This window comes from Cotesia glomerata, linkage group LG7 (genome assembly GCF_020080835.1).
Source record: "Cotesia glomerata isolate CgM1 linkage group LG7, MPM_Cglom_v2.3, whole genome shotgun sequence".
In the NCBI taxonomy this organism is placed as follows: Eukaryota; Metazoa; Arthropoda; class Insecta; order Hymenoptera; family Braconidae; genus Cotesia; species Cotesia glomerata.
The window spans coordinates 19,669,587-19,693,076 of NC_058164.1; the positions used below are offsets into that span (position 1 = coordinate 19,669,587).

General features: G+C 30.3%; 2 protein-coding genes across 2 annotated transcripts; both read right to left on the reverse strand.

Moving 5' to 3' along the window:
• Window positions 1-97: 97 nt before the first annotated feature.
• Window positions 98-15,975, reverse strand: LOC123269171 (glutamate receptor ionotropic, delta-2-like). The gene is made up of 7 exons (XM_044734754.1): window positions 15,757-15,975; window positions 15,592-15,689; window positions 4,626-4,799; window positions 2,044-2,258; window positions 1,740-1,957; window positions 937-1,181; window positions 98-857 (listed from the first exon to the last, which is right to left on the reverse strand). Exons 1-7 carry the CDS (start codon window positions 15,970-15,972, stop codon window positions 518-520), a joined length of 1,506 nt encoding a protein of 501 aa, XP_044590689.1. The 5' UTR covers window positions 15,973-15,975; the 3' UTR covers window positions 98-517.
• Window positions 15,976-19,758: 3,783 nt separating this feature from the next.
• Window positions 19,759-22,738, reverse strand: LOC123269162. The gene is made up of 5 exons (XM_044734738.1): window positions 22,519-22,738; window positions 22,217-22,313; window positions 21,348-22,129; window positions 20,835-21,167; window positions 19,759-20,727 (listed from the first exon to the last, which is right to left on the reverse strand). The coding sequence occupies exons 2-5, from the start codon at window positions 22,291-22,293 to the stop codon at window positions 20,306-20,308; spliced, it is 1,614 nt and encodes a 537-aa protein (XP_044590673.1). The 5' UTR covers window positions 22,294-22,313; window positions 22,519-22,738; the 3' UTR covers window positions 19,759-20,305.
• Between the last annotated feature and the right edge of the window lie 752 nt (window positions 22,739-23,490).

Genomic DNA, 23,490 nt, shown 5'->3' on the forward strand with positions numbered 1-23,490 from the left:
ATTATAAAATACAATCAATACTTTTATTACGTAGTTTTTTATGTATAAATTTATATTAAGTAACTATCATTTTATTTTAAATACTCATCATATTCTCTAATATAAATATCACACAAAAAATCTTAGAATCAAGCCTTAAAAATTTGTAAAGAGTTACTTTAAATTTTGATTTAGGTGTTTATGTGCTCTTTATCAATGAATTATTGCTGTTACTTATATCTTGAAAGACACTTGGTATAATTCGTAAGCATTTAATAGCCCAATAAAATCTTTACCAAACCAAGTAATAGTAAGAAAACCATTTGTATAATTTTTGAAATTTTAATATTTTGAGTGATGATTGAAAAGTAATTTTATACATTCAAGCTATAACAGATTTTTTGATGTAAAAAAAAAACAGATAAAATAACTGAATCGTTTATTTGAGAAACCCCATAAGTAAAATAGAGTTTCCATACAACTTGTGGGGTTTCTCAAATAAACGATTCAACTGTCACGTACAATAAGTACACTGTAACTATTGAAACAACTGTCCAACTTTTGCAGATGTTTTCAAAGTTCTCAATTGCGTTTGAGTTATAAACAAAAATCGTTTGGCATGGAGCCTCTTCTGTCGTCGTTGTTGGCTAATTATTTGTTTTTTGTTCTTGCAACGACGGCGAAATGAAAAAATAATATTCTCAAATATACAAATCAAAATAGAAGCTATTGCGGCTAGAAAAATAAAGATAAAGAGCACTTGAACGTGATAAAACTCAATAGCGTTAGTATTGCGATCATTAGAATAAGCGAACTTATACGGAGTCCAACGATCCTTTAGAATATCAATGATACCACGTTCATGTAATTTAATAATTCTAGAAAATTTAAGTTAATTTTAATAATACAGTTAATTAAAATCATCTAACGAAATAGTAAGTTGAATAAATGAAATACCCTATGTCAAATGAACGTTTATACTTGAACCCTTTGACAATTCCGTTGGTAGTCCAAGTAGAAAAAAGTGGCGAGCCAGTTCTAACTAAAAGACAGCTTCTCATACCTGAAGCTTGCTGTCTGTCGTCAGATTCGATTATTGCATACTTTTTCTTACTCCAGCAAGCTTTTGCTGTCATTCTCTCTTTAGAAGGTATGAATTGAAAACGTGAAGAGTAATCGCCAAAAAGACTGGCAGCTTCCATCTGAAGTTAAAAATTATTTAGATGATAATAATCAATAACGTATTGGTAATTATTTGTAAGTGAAATTCACTCTATTTTTTTTTAAATATGAATTTATTGACTTTTTGTGATTTTTACAAATTTTCTTTTAATTGAACAATTGGTATTTAAAAAAAAAATTTTTACACTATGTATTATTTATTTATTTATGTATTTTGTTGAGTTATGCTGATAAAGCATCAGCTTAAAAGTTTAGATGTACGATATATATATACATATATATGTTAGAATTAACTTTGTCAGCAAGATTACGGCCGCAATTCTGGATAAAATTCAACTTATTTGTTCTATGAACGAGTTGGTAGTGTTTGAAAAAATTTTTCATTTTCATGAAAATCAAAATTTTGCAAGATTTTTCTAAATAACTTTAAAACTATCATTAACAACTAAATTATATCAAATGTAATTAGCTTTAATTGACGTTGTACTACTTTCTTATTTAATTATTTTTTAATTTGATCCTTATTTTCCAAATAATTTCTAATTATTTACTTATATAAAAGTTAGTTAATGACTTACTTTTATTCTTTCAAAAGATAACGATCCATTTGTAACCAAAACCTGATACTTAGTATTATTGAGAAGTGACTTTAAATCATTGAAGGATGATTCTATGTTAGTATTTGTCATGTGAGATACCAAATGAGTACTAAGATTAATTACGAGAAACCAAGAAAAAATTCTTTTCGTCAGTTCAAGTATTTTACTTTTTTCTTCTAAAGCTTGGGGTAGCCAACCTGTAATTGTAAATAACTAATAAATAATAACAATGATTAAACAATTAACAGTTATAATGAACAGATAATGATGAAATATCTCATACCTTGATTGCAAAATGTTGCAAATGTGTAAACTATATAATCTTGTAGAGTTAAAGGATGGGTTCGAGATTGTGAAGATGATGCTTTCTCAGACAATATTCCTAGCACACTGAAGAGAATTAATATCGACGCTAATACCAGCCGTACTCGCCAAGTAAACAAATGGAAGATCCATGAGCCATTACTTTTATATTCCGGACGATTATATATATGGGCGCTTGAAATAATATTATTTCTCAGTTATCTATTTGAATAAAATTTTACTCAAATAACTAATTAGTTACAGAGCTTTTTACAAATTTTTAAAATTTAGAATTTTCAGTTTAAAAGTTTTTTTAATTTAAAAATTCTAAAGCCAATCTTATTAAGGAGTCATTCTGGTTTGTAACTTAAAAAAAAACTTTTACATTTTCTGAAAGTACATTTACTTACAAGTATTGTGTTAAAATTTCTTCATACAAGAAATATTTATCTATGCAAAAAATAAAAAAATTTTAACATTTTTTGTGTTATTCAAGAGTATATTATTTGTTGAACTGAATAAATTTTATATTAATATCTACAGTTTCTGCGTATTAAAAAATCATGAATATTTTTCGAACGCCAGAACCAGAATGACTCCTTAAAAGCAAAGAATTTTTTTTTTTTTTTTTTAAACTAAAATCACCTCCGAGTTAAAATTGAGGTAAGGAAATTAAAAACTTGCATAATATAGTATAATGTATAATAAAAAAAAAATGAAGTTATTTTTAGTGCACAGTAAAAAATATTGAGTATTTGTGTTAAATAAGTTTGTGTTACAAATTTGTTGTGTTAAAATAACATTATGTGTATTACTTTGTTGTTAAATTTCAACACAAATTTTGTGTCAATCGTATTTAACACAAAAATTGTGTTGATTTTACAAAATACTTTTTACTGTGCATGGATTTCTAGGAGAAGAAAACAACTGGAAAATATTTTTCTTGCATATTACATGTGCGCGGTAATTGTAGATCATTATAATTAGTTACACGCATAAAACGATTTTTCATATAACCTGCATTGAAAATGTGAGTTTCAATGCCTGTTGAGCCAACCGAAACTAGACAATTTCAGACCAATGCGACTGTGCCGGGCAGGTATCATTTATTTCTTCCCGGCGGACAGAAAATGACGATTTTATACCTTTATACCTTTATAATTGTCATTCTAACCATTAACTGTACTGACATATTATAATTCTGTTACTAAGCATAAATAAGAATGATAAAAGAAAACTTGTCAATTTACGAATAATGTTTGGTGAAAAATAAACTATTACTTTCTATTTTATTATAAGTTTCATAATAAAATGGTATTTTCGCTGTTCGTCTGAAACTATCTAGTTCTGGTTGGCTCCAGACATTGAAACTAGCATTTTTAATGCAACTTATATGAAAAATATAATGTGTGACGCGGGATGAAACACGATTTCAGACCGAGTGATGCCAGCCCTCGCTTCGCTCGGGCAGGCAACTTCACTCTGGTCTGAAATCGTTTTGTTTCATCCCTAGTCACACAATATACAATTGTTGAAATAACAAAAGACGAGATAACTGAAAAATTCGTCCTGGTAACAAATGAGTGTAGTTACAGCAACAAATCCATTAGCTGCATTAACAAAATGTTTCAAGTTGTACTAACAAACCAATTTGTTAATTCACAAAATCAATTTGTTGCCTTAACAAAATCATTTTGTTGCTGTCACAAAATGATTTTGTTACAATAACAGAACTAATTTGTTACTAAAATATTTTCCAAATCAGCTATAGCTCATTAAAGCATATTTTTAAATTATGTATTCTCTTTATTACTTTAACAAATTGTCTTTGTTATTTTAAAAGAATAATTTTGCTGTTTCAACAAAAAAATTTGTTATACCAACTATAGTGTATTACACACCTAGGGAAGTAAAGTAAGAAATGTCTCGGCTTCGCCTCGGCCAACAATTACATGTGATCTGAGGCTTTCTTATTTACTTCCCGTGGAGTGTATACTATTTTTTTGCTCGACGAAGGCAGAAAGGGGCAACTTCGTTTAGCGCAGCGGGTCGGCTTCGCCTCGGCCAACAATTGCATGTGATCTGAGACATTTCTTACTTTACTTCCCTAGGTGTGTAATATACTATTGTCGAATCAATTTAAAGATTTTGCTATAGTAACGAAACTGTTTTGTTTTTATAACATACCAATAACTTGTTATAACCTAAATTTCGTTATTTTAACTTATAATTTGTTATCCCTATGTTAACAAATCCATTTGTTACCACAACATATCTTAGGTTATTTTAACAAAATTTTTTTCTGCGTGTAAGTACTAAAAGATCTTTAAATTTGAAACTTGACACTTTGAAATAGCTTTTCTTCTACAAGGAAATTTTTCATAAAAATAAAACTCTTCAAAAAATTAAAAAAATTTTCTGACTTCGTAATTTTTTAGAGTAGTTTTTTTGGCAATGAAATTAAATTAGAAGATGTAGGAAATTAAATGTTTACTTACCGAAATTAAGTAAAGCTCATTTATTTCAAGTTAATAAATATTTCTTATTTAAATTAAAACTTACCTATTTTTCCATACTGGAATAGTATAATCCATCATATTCCAGTGAGCTAGATAATAATTAACTCGTGGTAAAACATGAACTTCTCTTCGTTGCAATATTCCTAATAAACCGGTGTAAGTTCCATTAGGCATTCTCCGTCCAAACGTAGAATCGTGAATTTTAATTGGAAAAAGTCTTTAAAAAAAATTAATGAATTTAATTTAAATATAAAAAAGGCCATTCGGCAGCCGAAATGGAAGTACACGGAAAGATTAGAACCCGACTGGTTCGTGTTTTGCACCAGACTCAGTCGTGTGCGGTGCCAGAGCGGTTATTATAATATATGCACGGATTCTGGTGCAGAACACGAGTGAGTCGTGTGCGCACACGACTCAGTCTGGTGTAAACTCATTTTTTTCTTCAATTTTTTCTTGCACACGACTGAGTCTAGTGCAGAACACGAACCAGTTGGGTTCTAATCTTTCCGTGTACATTTCTTAAATAAAGAAAATTTATCTTTAATAAAAAATATTAATACTAATAATGTATAACTTAATTCATTGATTAAAAACAAAATTCAATAATAAATTAAAAACTATTTAGAACTAATTTTGTTCAAAAATCTATCTTATAAGAAAAAGTTTCTCAAATATTTATCAAACAATTTTTAAGATTATGAGATTTGAATTATCAATGTCCAAATTTTAAGTAACTGCTGAGGAATAACAGTTTCCAAGTTAATCAAGATTTTAAAACCGGATGAAAGTTTAATTGAATGAAACAATTATATTTAGAACTAACTAGCTGACCCGGTGAACTTCGTATCGCACCTACAATATATTTTATTACACCTTTCGAACAGCGATTATCAATCTTTAAACTCAAATCTACTTCGATAAAAAATAAATACTGGCTGCATGAAGTGCGGTTAGAATTTTGTCAAGTTATTAAATGAAACTCGCTTTTCATTATCGCCTGAAAATCAAGATCCCAAAAAATGAACACTGAATTTATGAAATTTTTTTTTGTCCATACATACAGAAAATAGACGATTAACAATTTTAGATCTGTTGATTTCCTTAGCTGAACTTTCAGGTTTTTCAAAAATTTTATTCTTTCGAAAACATCCCTGAACTATAGCGAACAAAACAAAAAGAAAATTGTTGAAATCGGTCCAGTCGTTTTTGAGTTTTAGCGAGACTAACGCACAGGTATTCATTTTTAGTAGATTTTGTAAAAATCTACTAATGCAGCCGTCCTCATGGCGCAACTTTTCAAAAATTTAGCCGTTTTATGACTCAGTTTGTCGAGCTGAGTCAGAAAATGTAGTTCGTTCAAAAGTTTATATATACCCGTGTAAAAATGATATGATATCATTATAAAGCTCATAATGAATATCATAATGAATCTCATATTTTGGCACTAATATGAGACTCATATAATAGCCATATCAATACTTTGGAAACCCGTAATAAGTAAAATACCTGTGAGAACGAATCTTTTTTAAGTAGATTAGTAAAATTTTCATTTTTTCTGTTAATCAGAGGAAATGTATAACAATTGAGAAAAACAGTATTTTTATCATGCACTATACTGTTGAACTACTTAACTTTCGTCCTTGACTTTCTTAACTTGGAAGAATATTTAGAAAAACATTGACTATCTTGGTTTAAAAAAAATTTTTAACTGAAAAAATTTTTTTGTCTTAATATAATTATTTGTTATTTTGAAAACAATTTATATCGTACGATATAGGACGTCCTAAAAATTTCTTTAATTTAATTATTTTGCATTATTTCCTGTATATAGTTATGACTCAATAACTTTATATCACGATTTAAAAAGGCAAACAATATCATTATGATTTTATGCAGACATGACCATCATTAAATTTTGAATTCAAATTCAATATGATTTCATAATGAATATCATTATGGTTTCATAATGAAAATATGTTAATATCATCATAGAGATACTATCTCTAAAGAATTTCCAACAGTAAAAAAAAATTTTTTTCTTGAATTATGAATAAAAGACAACAATATCATAATAAATTTTAAAAATTTCAGCCTGATTCCATCATGAATTTACGCAGATACTATTATGACTTCAGTATAAAATTATGCGTTTGTCACTATGGATTGGTCACGAATTCCCATGTGACCGATCCGTGTAGATCAAATTTTATAATAAAACGTAATCAAATTACTAAAAATTTTCTTTCTCCAACAAGAAAAATAAAAATTTTATAATCTAGTTAAAAAAAAATTCGTTTCTATAAGTATTTTACTAATTACAGGTTTCAAATGTATTGATATGGTTTTTATATGAATCTCATATTAGTGTCAAAATATGAGATTAATTATGATATTCATTATGAGCGTCATAATAATATCATATCATTTTTACACGGGTATATAATATATTATATATATATATATATATACTAGCTGTTACTCGCCCGCTCCGTTGGGCGCTTTATAGAATTGCATTTTTAGATCTGAGAACATGAAATTTAATTAGAGTATTGTTTTGACTTGCACAGATTCCAAATTCTATCGAATTGGCATGTATTTTTTATCCATGTAATTATTCTAGCGAATATTCACTGTAACTTTTAATGTGCAATCATTATAACATTCTTGTGTCTTTCTTATAAAACGAATAATTAATATGAAAAAAAAAAAATTGTAATGAGCATTGAAAGTTTCAGTTAAAGAAATGGCAGGTCTCATAAGTAAAGAAATCTGCCTAGTATATGAACACAACCAATAGAATTAAAAAATTTATTTTAAACAAATTACAATCGAATAGAATAAATTTAGTTATAATAAAAATTCATTATTTTTAAGTCAAAAAATTATAAGTTCCGGATAAGTAATCACCAACATATCATATACTAAAACCTTCTGCGAAACACGCTGCATCTTATGGTATAAATATTATTCCGATCGGTTTAGTAGTTTTCACAGTATAACCGAACAAAAAAACCGGCTCTCCATTTATTAGTATATATATATATATATATATATATATATATATATATATATATATATATATATATATATATATATATATATATATATATAGATATACAATCGCGTTCATTAATTCGAGTCAGTTTCTATGTTTAGGGATTTATGGAAATCCCTAAATTTGGAGGTTTCTAAAATCTTAAATTGGAAAATTTTGAAATTAGCTTTTAGTAAAATAAGTTAAACGTAAAAAATGATAATATTAAAAAAATAAAAATTTAAATTATGTCAAAAGTAAATTAAGCTTGTAGAAAAACATGCAAGTAGAAAAAACAGCCAACTTAAAAAATGGAAAACTCTAAATAAATATATTCTTAAAATTAGAAATTAAAAAAAGAATTCATAAAAATTTAAAAGTCTTTAGATTACCGAATAAAAAAAAAAGAATAATTATAAATTGAATGAGTTAAAAAATAAATAAACGAAAAATTTGAACATCTAGAATAAGGAAATCTTAAAAAGAGGTTATTTAAAATACGATCTTTAAAAATTGGAAATTACTAAATATGGAAACTTTAAAACTTTTACCTCTTGAACTTAGCCAATACTAAATTCTGTAATCGTTAAAATTGGCCGTTTCTAAAATCGCTAGTTCGTGAAATCAGCCGATTCTAAACTCGGTAATTATTAAAATTGGCCGTTTCTAAAATCGGTAAATCGTAAAATCAGCCGATTCTAAACTCGGCGATTCATAATAATAGTTAATTTTAAGCCTAGATTTTACGTATTTGAGGCTATTAAAATTAAAAAATTTAGTTATTGACGAAATAATTAAAAATTAATCTGTTATTCGTGGTGATTCGTAAATCTTTTAATAAAAATAATATATTTTTCATGTTGATATTTTTTTTATTTTAAGAATATAAAAATTTAATTTTTTAGAGGTGACCTAACGGCCAACTCTCGACATTTATAATTTTTACGAGATAATCAAAAAGTATTGTCAGACTTTGGAGCTCGAACAGCTCAAAAATAGACCACAGGACAATTTTCTAGCTTTTCAAGCTCGTAAAAATTATAAATGTCGAGAGTTGGCCGTTAGGTCACCTCTAAAAAAAAGAATTTTATATTCTTAAAATAAAAAATATCAACATGAAAAATATATTATTTTATTAAAAAGATTTACACGAATCACCACGAATAACAGATTAATTTTTAATTATTTCGTCAATAACTAAATTTTTTAATTTTAATAGCCTCAAATACGTAAAAATCTAGGCTTAAAATTAACTGTTATTATGAATCGCCGAGTTTAATCGGCCTTTACGACCGATTTTTAGAAACGGCCAGTACCGAGTTTAGAATCGGCTGACACGAACCAGATTAGAAACGGCCAATTTTAACGATTACAGAATTTAGTATTGGCTAAGTTCAGAGGTAAGTTTAAAAGTTTCCATATTTAGTATTTCCAATTTTAAAGATCGTATTTTTAGAATAACCCCTTTTTTAAGATTTCCTTATTTTAGATGTTCAAATTTTCGTTTATTTATTTTTTAATTCATTCAATTTATAATTATTCTTGTAATACATTTAGAATTTTATGAGATCTTTAGTGACCTTTTAAGAATATATTGACAAGTTCATTACTTATGGATGAGCTTATTTTACTAAAAGCTAATTTTAAAATTTTCCAATTTAAGATTTTAGAAACCTCCAAATTTAGGGATTTCCATAAATCCCTAAACATAGAAACTGACTCGAATTAATGAACGCGATTGTATATATTTATACGATATAACACGGCTTGTCAGCACGATAGCGTTTTCAATTTATAACCGATTCTTCTCAAACTCAACATGCTTTATCTATCGATCAAGACCAAGGTTAAGTTCGAAGATGAGTTTAATCGGGCGAGTAATTTGAAAATTACAGGATTTTGAAATTTTGAAAATCGTAAAAATTGCTGTTTTTACTACTTCAACTTAGTATAATTACTGAACTATACAAGATATTAAAATTCGGTAAAATGCATCGTTAAGCTCTTTTAATAAGCTTCAATTTTCACTACTCAGAAGTGGGAACAGCCGCAATATTACTCCTTTTAGAGTTCGTTTAATGAAACAGTTTTACTGTTGCAGCCGTTTTAGTATTATTGTCTGCATCATATCTCGGCAATCATATCTCAGACAATAATATCTCGTCTGTGGTGGCCTATATTTTCGAGCATAAACACACCCAAAAACCATTTTAAAAGGGCGCAACACTATTACGCGCGTTTGTTGGCCTATTTTCGAGCATAAAATCAGCACACAAATTCAAAATTGTTCCAAGACATTTATGTCTGAGATGTTATTATTGAGATGTTATTGTCTCGAGACGTTATTTCTGAGATGTAAAGAGGGGTAGCCCTTAATCATGATGTAATTTCAATAATGACGATATTGATCAGTCTTTCGTGTAATGTTTTCGGGTAGTTCGTCAGTAAATATGTTACAAATTAGTTCTAAATATTGTTTTCTTTAATTAAAATTTTATCCGGTTCCAAAATTTTGATTAATCAGGAAACTGTTGATCCTCAGCAGTTACTTAAAATTTGGACATTTATAATTCAAATCTTATAATCTTTGCAATTGTTCGATAAATATTTGAAAAACTTTTTCTTCATAAGATAATTTTTTCCGAAATTTGTTCTAAATAGTTTTAAATTTATTATCGAATTTTGTTTTTAATTCATGAATTAAGTTATACATTATTAGTATTTATATTATCTTATTAAAAATCAATTTTCTTTATTTAAAAAATCTACTTTCATTTCGGCTGCCGAATGGCAGTATTTTTTTATATATGTAGATGATACAGCCAATTCTAAAACGGCTGCAATAGTAAAACTGTTTCATTAAACGAACCCTAAAGGAGTAATATTGCGGCTATTCCCACTTCTGAGTAGTGAACATTGAAGCTTAATAAAAGAGCTACACGATGTAATTTACCGAATTTGAATATGTTGTCTAGTTCAGTAATTATACCAAGTTAAAGTGGTAAAAACATCAATTTTTACGATTTTAAAAATTTCAAAATCCTGTCATTTCCAAATTACTCGCCCGATTAAGCTCATCTTCAAACTTAGCCTTGGTCTTTATTGATAGATAAAGCATGTTGAGTTTCAGAAGAATCGGTTATAAATTGAAAACGCTATCGTGCTGACAAGCCGCGTTATGTCATATATATATATATATATATATATATATATATATATATATATATATATATATATATATATATAGGGGTCCGGTTCGATCGTGAGCGAGTGTGGATGGTAAATGGGTAAAGACCCAAGTTCTAAGTGAATTTTAAAAGGTTATAGTTGAGGTGTGAAGGTTGGCAGGGGTTAGAAAGAAGAGTTGAAAAGGGAGTTTAAGGGACATATAAAGAAGCAGAGGAGAGTGGATAAGAGTGTGAATTTAAGGACGAGGAAATATCAGAAAGAAAAGTGAGGTTAGACGGAGTGGTTGGACAGGTGAGGTAGGGAGTGAGGAGGGCGTGTTAAATACGTGAGTCAAATGGACAGGGAGTTGGTAAAGGAGAGTGGGGAGGTGTCAGGTTGGATCGGGAAGTCATAGAGGGAGACACAGGCTGAGTTTAAGGAGTTGTGGGCAAGAGTGGAGTCAATGGAGACTGATGCTGAGAAAGATGGTGTTGGAAAGGGGAGAAGTGTAAAAGGAGGGGAAGTGAAGGTGGGAGCAGAGAAGAACAGCTCAGAGAAAGAGAACTTAGAGGTAGAAACAGAAAAGAAGGAGAATGAGAGGAAAAAGGATATAGAAGGGAATAAGGAAGTAGAGGAGGAAGAAATGAGTGAGGCATCGAAGGGAAGAGGGAGGAGAACAACGGCTGAGGCGTGGAAATTGCATAGGGCAAACAGCACAGGAGACCTAGGAGATATTAGAGACTGGGTTAAAGGAGATGGGAAGAGAAAGGGAGGTGGCTTGAGTGATTTGAGGGAAAATAAAGTAAGACTCATAGCTAAGACAGGAGATAAGAAAAGAGAAAGGATGGAGGCGATGATAAGTCAGGGATTCAGCAGAATAATGGAAAGGTTAGACGAACAGAAAGAGGACCGAAAAAAGCAATTTGAGGAATTGAAGAAGGAGTTCAGTAAGATAGAGAAGAAGAATACGGAGTTGGAAAGAAAGTTGGAGAGAATAGACGCAGAGCAAAAGGCAGGGCATTCGGCCAGTAATGTTAAATGGAAGGAGATAGAGAAAAGGATTGAGGAGAGTAAAAAAAAGATGGAGAAAGAAGTGGAAAAGAAGAGAGAAGAATTAGAGGGGATGGTAGAGAAGATGACGGCCGAAGGAAATAAAGAAATTGGCTCTGTGTCAGTGGGTGCAAGGAGGAGAGCGGAAGAGGATAGGATCACAGAGATTGAAGAGTGGAAAGAAAGCAAAGAAAGGATAGAGAGGAGAAACAACCTGGTGATTTTTGGGTGGAAGGATAAAGATAGGGTAGAGAAGAAGGAGATAGCTGATTTTTTCCGAGAAGAGATAGGAGTGGAGAATATGGAAGAAATCATTGAGGAGATAAGGCAGACAGGGACAGACAGAAAGATGGTATGGGTCAAGATGAAAAAGTTAGAGGATAAGAAGAAGATAATGGAGAGAAAAGCAATGTTAAAAGGTGAAAAAGTCTATCGAGAATGACAGAACGAAAAAGGAGAGAGAAGAACAGAAAGAACTAAAGAAGAGAGCGTGGATAGCGAAAAACCAAGGAGCGAAAAATGTAAAAGTGGGGTTTGGAAGACTGTGGGTGGAAGGAGTGATGTACAAGTGGGACGGAGTGAGAAAAGTGCTGGTGGAAATAGAAGAAAGCGACGGGGAGAGGGGAAGATAATGTCGTACGAGACAGAAGGGGAAAAGGGGGGAGTTAAGATGATCTTTTGGAATGTGGCCGGAATAAAGAATAAAGATAAGGAGTTTTGGGAATTTTTGAAAGAGTTTGAGGTGATTGGTTTATGTGAAATGTGGGTAGAAGAGAAGGGATGGGAAGTAACAAAGAACAGGTTGCCGTCAGAGTGGAGCTAGGACTACATCCCTGCAGAAAGAGTTGAGAGGAGAGGAAGAGCCAGAGGTGGAATCATCTCAGGGGTTAGGAAAGAGATAGCAGGTCAGCTCGCAGAGAAGAGGAAAGGGATGATAAAAAGAGAGATTAGGGTGGGAAAGAAAATGTCGAACGTTTACTCCATCTACAATGACAGAGGGGGGGGGTAGGGAAATGTTGGAGGAGCTAGATGAGTGGGTGAAAGAGGGAGAGGAAGAAAGAGAAATAATAATAGGAGGAGACTGGAACACAAGAATTTGTGGAATGGCCAGCGTCGAAGAGCTGAACGGTGGGGAAAAAAGGTGGTCGGAAGATCCAATAGTGAACAAGGAGGGAAGGATGATGCTGGATCTGATCGATCGGAAGGGGTGGATAGTGCTGAACGGAAATAAAGGGGATATGGAAAGGGGAAGATGGACATTCACAAGGGGTGAAAGTAAATCAGTGGTTGACTATGGGATAGTAAATGCGAGGGCATGGGATGAAATAAGGAGGATGGAAATAGGATATAGATTGGATTCAGACCACCAACTGATAATCATAGAACTGGAAGGATGGAGAGGAAGGCTGAGTAACAGTGGAAAAGGAAAACAGGAAGTATGGAGATGGATGCAATGTCGGAGAGAGAATGACGTGAGAGCGTTCGAGAAGAAGGAAGAAGAACTAAGATGGGAAGCATCGGAAGGGGAAGAAAAATGGAAAGAACTAAGAAGAGGAATTGATTTGTGCTGTGTTAAGAGGAGGGTCAGAAAGGGAGAAAATGTGGATGAAGGGTGGTTTGACGAGCAATACAGAAGGCTAAAAAAGAAGCTGAGAAGGGCAGGCCGAAAGAAAAGAGATATGGTCACTCTACGCAAACTGAGAGCAAGGTACCGAGATCTGAAGAAAAGGAAGAAAAAGAGGTGGGAAGAGAAAGTAGAGAAGGAACTAGGGGAGATTAAATATGAAAATCAGGCGTGGGAGTTTATAAGGAAAGACTGGAAGAAAAGGGATAACATTAACCTGCACGGCTTACAAGCTGTACGCGTCGATTTGAATAAAAGGATAATTAAATCAGTGGAGGAAAAAGGAGGGTGGGAAGATAATCCGGCAGGATTCAGGAAGAAGAGAGGATGTATGGACAACGTGTACATTCTGAGAAAGGGGATAGAAAAGACTATAAAGAAAAAAGGCGGGAGAGCATATGTTTTGTTCCTAGACCTGAAGGGAGCATTCGACAATCTAGACAGGAGTATTCTGATGAAAGCAATGGAAAGGATGGGGATAGAAAACAGGTTGATTGAGAGGGTGAGAAAAATATATGAGGAAACGAGATGCAGAGTAAGAGTAGGAGGGAAACTGTCGGAATCTTTCTGGACGGGAAAAGGAGTAAGACAGGGATGTCCCCTCAGCCCTACGTTGTTCAATATATATGTAGCAGACCTGGAGGAGTTTTGTAGAAGAAGACAGGCAGGTGGGATAGTGGTGGGAGGAAGCAAAGTTTGGTCGTTGTCTTACGCAGATGACACAGCATTGGTATCGGACAACGAGAAAGAAATGAAAGAGTTAATGAGGGCGTGTGAAAGATATTTCAAGGAGAGGAAATTGGAGGTGAACGTGGAGAAAACAAAAATGATGATGTTTAGTCAGGGAGGAGGAAGAGGAAGACAAAAGAAAAGAGATTGGCAGTGGAGAAGGAAAGAGGTGGAGGAAGTAAAAGAGTTCTGCTATCTGGGTTTCACGTTTGTCAGGAATAACAGGATCAAGGAACATGTCAAAAGGAGAGTAAGGAAAGCAAGGCAAGCCATGGGGAGAGTATGGGGAATAGGGGAAAGAAGATTTGGAGGAAAGTGGAAATTTAGAAAATTACTCTTTGAGAGCATAGTGGCTAGCATAGCGCTGTACGGGGCAGAAATTTGGGAATGGGCGGAGAGGAAGGAATTGGAAAGTCTGCAGGAGCAGTATGGTAGATGGATATTGGGTCTCAGTAGAGCAGTGCCAGGCTATATAGTGAGGGAGGAGCAGGAATTGGATAAGTTGAGAGTGAGGGCCGGGGAAAGAGCATTTAAATTTGAAGAGAAAGTGAGAACAGAAGCAGGAAGAGAACTGTTGAAGAGATGTGTGAGAGAACGAGGAAAAAGTGGGGAGGAAAGGGGAGCAGGGGATGAAGAGAGAGGAAGATATCTTAATAGATGCGGATGGTCATCGGCAGGAATAAAGATGGAGTGGAGGGAAGAGAGAAGAAGATGGAAGGAGCTCAGGGAAAATGACAGAGATGTGCAGAAGCAGGAGAGAAGGGCGATGATAAAGGGCTCGAAATTTAATAAAGGGTACGATAGGATAGTGAAGGAAGGGATACCAGTCTATTGGGAGAAGGAAGAGAATCTGAAAATAAAGGAGAAAAGGGAAATAGCCAGGCTCAGGACGGGAAGCGAGTGGCTAGGAAATAGGTATTGGATGGAAGAAGAGAAAAGACAGTACAGGTGGTATGGGGAAGAGAGGGAAACGCTGGAACATGTGGCAAAAAGATGCAACGGAATGGTGAGATGGGAGGGAAGGGTGGAGGAACTATTGGGAGAAAAAGCAGAGGGATTGGGATGGATGTTGGAGTGGAGAAGAAGGGTAGAAAGTGAAGGAGTGAAAAGCTAGCACCCGGGCTTGTCGGGTGCACTGAAAGGCCTACGGGCATCTGTATATATTTATGATCAATAAATAATTAATTATATATATATATAAACTTTTGAACGAACTACATTTTCTGACTCAGCTCGACAAACTGAATCAGAAAATGGCTAAATTTTTTAAAAGTTGTGCCATGAGGACGGCTGCCATAGTTAGATTTTTATGAAATCTATTAAAAATATATATTCAGTTCCTACTACTCAAAATTAGAATAAGTGCAATTACACTAAAAATCAAATATTCAATGTCAAACTTACGTGAAGTTTAAGTATTCTGACAATGCATTCCACACCTCTCCACAAATTCCAGTAACTTTTGAATCTTTATTATCGAAAAAGTTGACAAGATTTTTTTCCTGAATAAATTAAAAAGAAAAAAAAAGGTTTACTTGTTCTAAGAAACATTCTTATATCTATTTTTACCTCATAATAAGCCAGTTTTATTAGTTCACCCTGAAATTTGTGATCCTCTAATAGTTGAATCCGTCTACGAAACGAACTATTAAGTTGATAGACATAATGATTCAAAATAGGAACGAAATCTCCCAATGATTCATTCCACTTAACGTTTATGTTGATTGTTGCAAAATATAAATGAAAAAAATCGAAAAGAACAATTAAACATATTTTTATATGCATTTCGCGGACAATAAAGTAAATAATAATATTCGCACACTATGATGATTTTGTATCAAAAAATCTTACTATAACATCAGATTTAAAGATTAGAGTAAAATACAGTCAAAGGTAAAATAATCTAACACGCTATTCGTAAATTTATATTTTTATGTTTTAATAATTTACTCATCATATTATTATCTGACGTATGAAATCATTTATTTATTGATTAATAAAAAATGTTTCTTTCGATAATGTATACTTATTTTATATCATTTAATAAAAAAATTACTTTTCCACCAGAAATCAGCGTAATTAGACGAATTAACCAAATGCAATTTTAAAGGGTGTTGATATTAATAATAATAAGTAAAAATTATGTTTAAATGTATAGAATTAAGAATAAAAATCTTGACAGTTACTTTTATTTATGTTTTATTTAAATAATTTAACATATCAAAATTTTTCAATTTTAGAAAAATATAAAATTACACAATAATTATTTATTGAAGTAGACATTTTGATAAAAAAATAGTGATAATCGTTTTTGATTATTGATAATAACAAGAAGTTGTAAAGAATTAAAAAAATAAATAATATATTTGATAAAATTTATCCAAATCTTTAACTCCACAATATGATGGTAATTTTAAGAATTTTTTAATTTTAATGATTGAAAATTTTCAAAGTCATATAACAATTCATAAAGCGATATGATAATTAATATAACTCAATCTATAAAAACTATTTTATTTGTGTTTGTTTGAATTAATTGTTTAATTTTTTACAATATTAAAAAATATAATTTGTAAATTTGATTTGATTTTCTAACTAGACTTCAGTTGAGACGTAATTTCAATTATTAATTTTAAATAAAGAAAAAACTAATCAATTATTTCCGTTAATTGATTATTTTAGATTCTAAATATTTTCTAAGCTATCAAAGGTCTTGGATCTAATTCTGCGTCATCATCAAAATTTTTATTAATTTTTTTATTAAATCTGAAATATATCCTTAAAATAAAGTGTATGAATATCCAGGCACACGGAATTATCAATGCAGTCGATTTCCAGTTTCGGAAAGGATAAAGTAAGTCCAGATCGAGTTTAATTGACGATGTTTGATTTATTGCCTCAAATAAATCATCATTGAGAATAATTTGACCATTTATGTCAACATTCAAGTAATTTTTCTCAGGTAAAATCAATTCCAAAATCAGTTTTATAAAATACAAAAAGAAAATTGGAATATTGAATCCCCAGAAAGATCTGAAGTCAAATCCTTGTAAAAATCGTGAAAATTCAATATCATGACCTAAAAATGAAAAAATTGTTTTGAATTAATAATTTTTCATGTTTTATTATTGGTTAATTAGATAACGTGAGCCTAAGCTACCTTTAAATATGGCATAAGTAGAAAAAATTATTTGAATTGATAAAATCAAAATTGGGAAAGTTATGCTTTGAATCGGTTGAGTAGTTTCAGTTTTATTTACAATAAAAGAGACTGTATGTTCACTGAATGAAGATCCAAATTCCGTTAAAATATATCTTATGTTATCACCATTGCAGGAGAGTATTATCAAGGAACTTAAAAAAAAAAAACAATCACTTTCCAAATTGATATCAATGCAAAAATAAAATTTTTTGCGGGCTTCAATTTTATGCGAGCTTTATTGAGTGTCACTATGTTACCTAAAAATATAATTGTTATTTATTAATAAGTATATTATTTTTTATCGTTTATTATTACTTAAGATATATTTTCATTAGTTAATACCTTTCAATTTAATTCATTCTTTATGGTAACTTATACTGTTCTCTAACTGGATAAAAAAATGACGTTATACCTGAATCATTTTGATTTGCTCATATTAAGCGACTTAAGAAGAATAAGCATCATAAATGCAATTTTTACATTTTTTTTTAATTCATAAATGTGGAATTAGTCGACAGCTAATATTAGAAAATCGTCAAGCAACTTAAAAATTAATAATAATAAAAAAAATCTAAAAAACAGCACAAGAAAAATTTTAAATTGTTTCTAAGTGCATTTTTACGTTATTATTTCTATTGCAATCAAATTATTTATAAATAAAAAAAAAATTGTTTGACGCAACTACAATCATACTCATTTAAAATTTTTGCTCAAAATGTGCGTTGATTCCACTTCTAAACGTATAACAAAAATGAAAATATTAGGAAAACGGTTGACCCTGGCCATCCCTGCAACTTCCCGCTAATTCCATACTTAGGCGCCTAAAATTGCACCAATGACGTTTTGAGTTCTTCGAGCTCAAAAATACAATTTATGAGTCATTTTGAGCTCTCCGAGCTCAATGAGATTCTTTCTATACTTTTTGAGCTCTTAGAGCTCAAAAGTCTGATAGAGATTCGATCAGACACTATTTTTTGAATTTTTAAACCGCAATAACTTTTGAATGAATGAACCGATTTTCACGCGGTTGGCAGCATTCGACGCAGTTTTTCAAGCCTCGCAAAGAATCTTTAAGTTTAAATAGATCGCGCTAGGAATTTCGGAGTTATTCCGAAAAAACACTTTTTTCGGTTTTCTTTCGTTCACGATATCTCTCGAACAAATCAACCGATTTTGACCGGACTGATGGTGATCGACGTGGTTTTTTTAAGTTGAGAGCTGATTAGTTTTTGAAGTTGAACCATTAAGCCTTTTAAAAGCTATTCCAAAAAAACTACATTTGAAAAAAAATTTTTTTTCGGCTTTTTGAAGATTTCTCAAAATTTATTGATCTGAATCGGTCCAAATATTTTTCAAAATCTAAGTTTGGTCAAGCCCTTTCAAATGGCACCAACCACAACGAAATCGGTCAAGCCGTTCCAGAGTTATAAGCGGTTCACATATTTTCATACACACACACACACACACACACACACACGCGCGCGCGCGCGCGGAAAAAAATTAACTGTTGCTGCAACAGGAGACAGTCATGTTGCAGCAACAGGATTATTATTGTTATTGCGATTTAATAGAAAAATATAGTTGGGTCACTCCATGTCAAATTGACCTACAGTAAAAATTGACCCCTTTTGATTTGGATAAATTTTGATCAGAAATTTTCTTTTATCATATAACGAACTTCTGCCCGACGAAAAAAAATTAAAAAATTTTATTCGACAGATATGCAAATTCAAAATTTCGCTATTTTTTCAGTTTTTTAATTTTGTTTTTGGAGTATCTCGAACGTTATTATAGATACGGGAATGGCCTTTCGTTTATTTGAAAGGGGACACTTAGGGCTATTAAAAAAAAAATATTTTGGAAAAAAATTTTGAAAAATGCCAAATTTGTCAAATTCTTAATTCTTGAAAATCATCACAAATCTCGATTGACATTAAAATTTTGGCTCAATTATTTTTTGTATAGCACCTTGAGCTGATCTTAAAAGACTCGGAAATTTTTAGAACAGTTTTTTTTTTAATATGAATTTTTTAATTTAAAAAAAAAATATTTTTCTTGTTTTTTGTAACTTTTTAAATAAGGTAAAGCTATGCAGATACATAGTATTGTAATTTTGAACATTAAAAAATTAAATGCACGACGTGGAAATATTAAATAATAAAATAATTTCAACTTTTTTTTATTTTTTTGAAGTAATCTTAAAGTCAGGCTTAACGTATAAATAAATATATGTCAGTTAATTAATTTTTCTTTAAAAACATACCTCTCAAAATTATATACTTTAATAATAACTTCAAGTTAAACGCTTAGATTGTTTTATACTATTAAAAACTCAAATAAATTTTAATAAATGATGCAATACAAATAAATTTGATTTTTGTAATTTGAAAATGTTTAATTATGGAATAGTTAATTAAATACAAGAAGTGAGAATTCACCCGATGAGGCACGGGTCACGAGTCTATGCATACAATACACCCGTGTAGATATTTCACACGCACAGGGCACGGATACGATACAGTGTATGATAGACCCGTGCCCCGTGCCTCATCTGGCGAATTCTCACACTCTTAAATACATTCGTGTAATCAATACATCAACAGGTATCATACAAAAATATACAAAAAATGTGCTTATTATATTATAAATTTTATCGCGATTCAACAAACTTTATAGATTTGAAAACATTTTTTTCATAATCAATACAATAGATGATATAAAAATAATGTATCAAAATATCAATTACAAAACTAGTTTTATTTTTCAATTTTCCTCAAAAACTGTGAATTGTTCACAATTATTGTTGAGTGAAAATTATAGATCAATTAACTTGATTGAAAAAAAAAAAAAAATTGTTGAAATATTTATTGATTATTAAATTTAATGAAGATTTTGTGGATTAAATTTTATACTTATTTAACAACCAGGATTTTTTATGTCGACTGGTTTTTCATCAATTGTAACCAGATAAACATTGACAGGTTGAGAAGGTTTATTTTCTTGATTCGTTTGTTTTATGCTATCAAACAATGAGCTGAAACGTGACCGGAACCAGAACGAAATCATAATCCAGCAACTTGCACATTTCAGCAAAATTGCTTCCCAGTTTTCGGTTGGATTAAGCGAAAAAATACGTAGGATTTCAGATGAAGGTCTTTCTATCAAAGGGTCAAAGAAATACACGAGTTCAGCACTTCGTGCATCAGCCAAGTTACAATAGTGCTTTTTCATCAATGCTGACCACCAAAAGAATACAATAGAAATTAAACATGGAATATTTAATCCCCAGCGAGATCGAAAATCAAATCCATGGAAGAGACTTAAAAATAGCGTGTTACCTGAAATTAAGCATATTATTTATTTATATTTTTTATATAGCTTCCATAATATTAATGAGAATTTCATTATTATTTTTTTAAATGGTCGTTTGATTAAGTTAACTTACGTTTCATATAGATTACTGAAGATATGAATATTTGGAAGAATACAACCAAAATTGGAAAATTTAAGCCTTTAGTTATAATTATTGACACAAAAGAGTAATACGGTGATTGACTGTCTTCTTCTCCATTAATATTGGGGATTATAGTTACATTGTGCTGACTGAATGCAGATTCGAACATCGAAAATATTTTTTTAGTCTCAATACCATTAAAGGAGAGTATCATTAATGAACTTGCAATGAAAACAATTATTTTCCAAATTGATACTAAAGCAAACGTATAATGTTTCACGGGTTCCAAATTTTTCCGAGCTTTCACGAACGGCGAAAGAAATCCTAGAAAAAAGTAAAAAAAAAAATATATATATATGCATATATATATTTGTTGGGAATCGACTATTATAAAAAAACCATTTTAAAACAAGTTTATTAGATAAATAAATGCAATTTTAATTATTAAAAATATTATGAAAGAGTTATATAGTGACAAACTTATTATATCATGAAATAACTTACCAGTAAAACTGAATTTAGAATCAGGAACATCTTGCCAAAATCCACCATGAATTAATGCCAATGCTAAAATCGTAATCCATGATGTACTGTTATTACGTTCCACTCCATCGAAGGAATAAAACATTGTATATGTTACATAACATGCCAATACTATAATATCAATAATAACTAGTAAAATCTTAAACTTCAGATTCTTAATTCCATAAATCGTTGATATCATTGTATGTAATCCCCATTCAAAAATACACCAAATAAGAAACAAAACAAAAGAGTTTAAATTCAATTTTGGTAAAACAAAAAAGACCATTAAAGCTATTCCCACTGCGTACAACGTTTCTGGTATGACGACTGACAAGAATTGTTTAACTGATGGCTTATTTTTGGACTTGTGAAAACATAACATTGAATTGATTAATTCTGGTATTGTATATGCAATTATAATACACCAAATCCACATGATTCTTTCATTTTCTGACTGTATAATGGTGAAGTTTTTCTCCTCTAGATGGTGATAATAATAATTGTCAACTGTATTAACAATACAAGAGCTTGAGACATTGAGTTCCATCTGTGAAGTCATTGATAGTAATGATCCCCTGGCAGCGACAATGCTTACCAAGAATAATGATACAAATATTGAAAGTAAAACTAACGCGGGTGGTGTCAGTAAGAATAGTAAAGCCAAAATTAATATGAAATACAACAAACTAATCAACCAACTGTTTAGTGACGGATAGTTTTCAAAAAACTTTATAGAATTTATCGAGTCAAATACTTGTTTACTGTAAATAAATAAAAATACTTGTATAATTTTTTTTTTTTTTTTTTTTTTTTTTTTTTTTAATTGATTGATTTCTTATGATACTTACCGATATTTCTGATTTTTTAATAATGGAGATTCATCTTCAGGTTTGCTTTTGCTCTGATACAATTTAGCAGCTGTCATTTTTATTTGATTTTTTTATTCTAAAACCAAGAAATATAAAATTTTAATATTTTTCGTTAGTGAATGTACTTTTTACAATTTATCTACGTCTTTTATTTTATATAACCACACTTTTAAATTATTATTTTATTTTATCATAGTGTCTACTCCAAAATAGAATTTAACCATTATCATTGTTGTTATTAATTACTTAGTTAGAGATGTAAAAAAAAATGTTAAACATACCTGCGATTATTTTATTAATGTTCAATATTTTATAAATTAAATGTATTTTTTTGGGAAATATCCTTGAATAAATAAACTGCTACGCACTATATGGCGTATAAGTATATTTTTACTTTTTACCTATATATGTGTGAGTATATATTTACTTGCAACTGAGGCGTCATCACTGTGTAAATTACCTATACTGTACTGATGGGTTTTACCAAATTTCACGATATACATGTATAAAATTCATAAAGATCAGTTCAATAGATAGATTTCTAAAAAATCTACCTAAAAATTAAAAAATCGTACATTACCTATGATTAATAAAAATTAATTTTTCAGTAAAGTTCTCCGAAGAAGATATCTTGGTGCAGAGTATATTACCCTTGAATAATTGTTTTTATCTGATCCCCACACTTATTTACATAAAAATGATTTTTTCTATTAGTCACTTTAACTTAATTTTGAATTATCAAAAAAAAATTAAATTCCTACTTTTTTAGTTTGGTTTTATGTTAAAGCGTGTTTTTTTGAACGATTACAATTATTTTTTAATTTTTTAATTTATAAATATTGTATTTTTTTTTTGTTTTCTTTAATGAGAGGTCCATATTGAGAGATTTCCGAATTTTCTTGTCCATAATTAGAGATGATCATTTGTAAAGCTTTTCTATATTCAGAGTTGTTCATTTGTGTATATATCAAATAACCTTGATGTCTTTTATTCGAATTGTCTGAATTTAGGTTTGTCATTATTTTTTAATTTCCTTTGTTTCTTCTGTTTATATTTCCATTTTAAAAAAATTTAAATTGCTTTGATGGACTATTTTCTAATTTTAGGCCTTTTCAATTTTAATTTTGTATAATGATATGATCTAATATTTTAGTTAATGTCTTTATATTAAGCTATAGTCATTTGATATTGTTTATTTTTAAGACTGTAATTATCAGAAGACTGATATTTCATTGATTTTCTTTTAATTGAAA

What these genes read in the sequence shown, in the direction of transcription:
- LOC123269171 (XM_044734754.1), bottom strand. Translation starts at nt 15,972, where the DNA reads ATGCATATAAAAATATGTTTAATTGTTCTTTTCGATTTTTTTCATTTA. An exon ending in TAAAACTGGCTTATTATGAG is followed by an intron (nt 15,690 to 15,756) that starts GTAAAAATAGAT and finishes TAATTTATTCAG; the next exon opens with GAAAAAAATCTTGTCAACTT. An exon ending in AAACGTTCATTTGACATAGG is followed by an intron (nt 858 to 936) that starts GTATTTCATTTA and finishes TAAATTTTCTAG; the next exon opens with AATTATTAAATTACATGAAC.
- LOC123269162 (XM_044734738.1), bottom strand. Translation starts at nt 22,293, where the DNA reads ATGACAGCTGCTAAATTGTATCAGAGCAAAAGCAAACCTGAAGATGAA. An exon ending in TTCTAAATTCAGTTTTACTG is followed by an intron (nt 21,168 to 21,347) that starts GTAAGTTATTTC and finishes ACTTTTTTCTAG; the next exon opens with GATTTCTTTCGCCGTTCGTG. An exon ending in TTCAGTAATCTATATGAAAC is followed by an intron (nt 20,728 to 20,834) that starts GTAAGTTAACTT and finishes GCTTAATTTCAG; the next exon opens with GTAACACGCTATTTTTAAGT.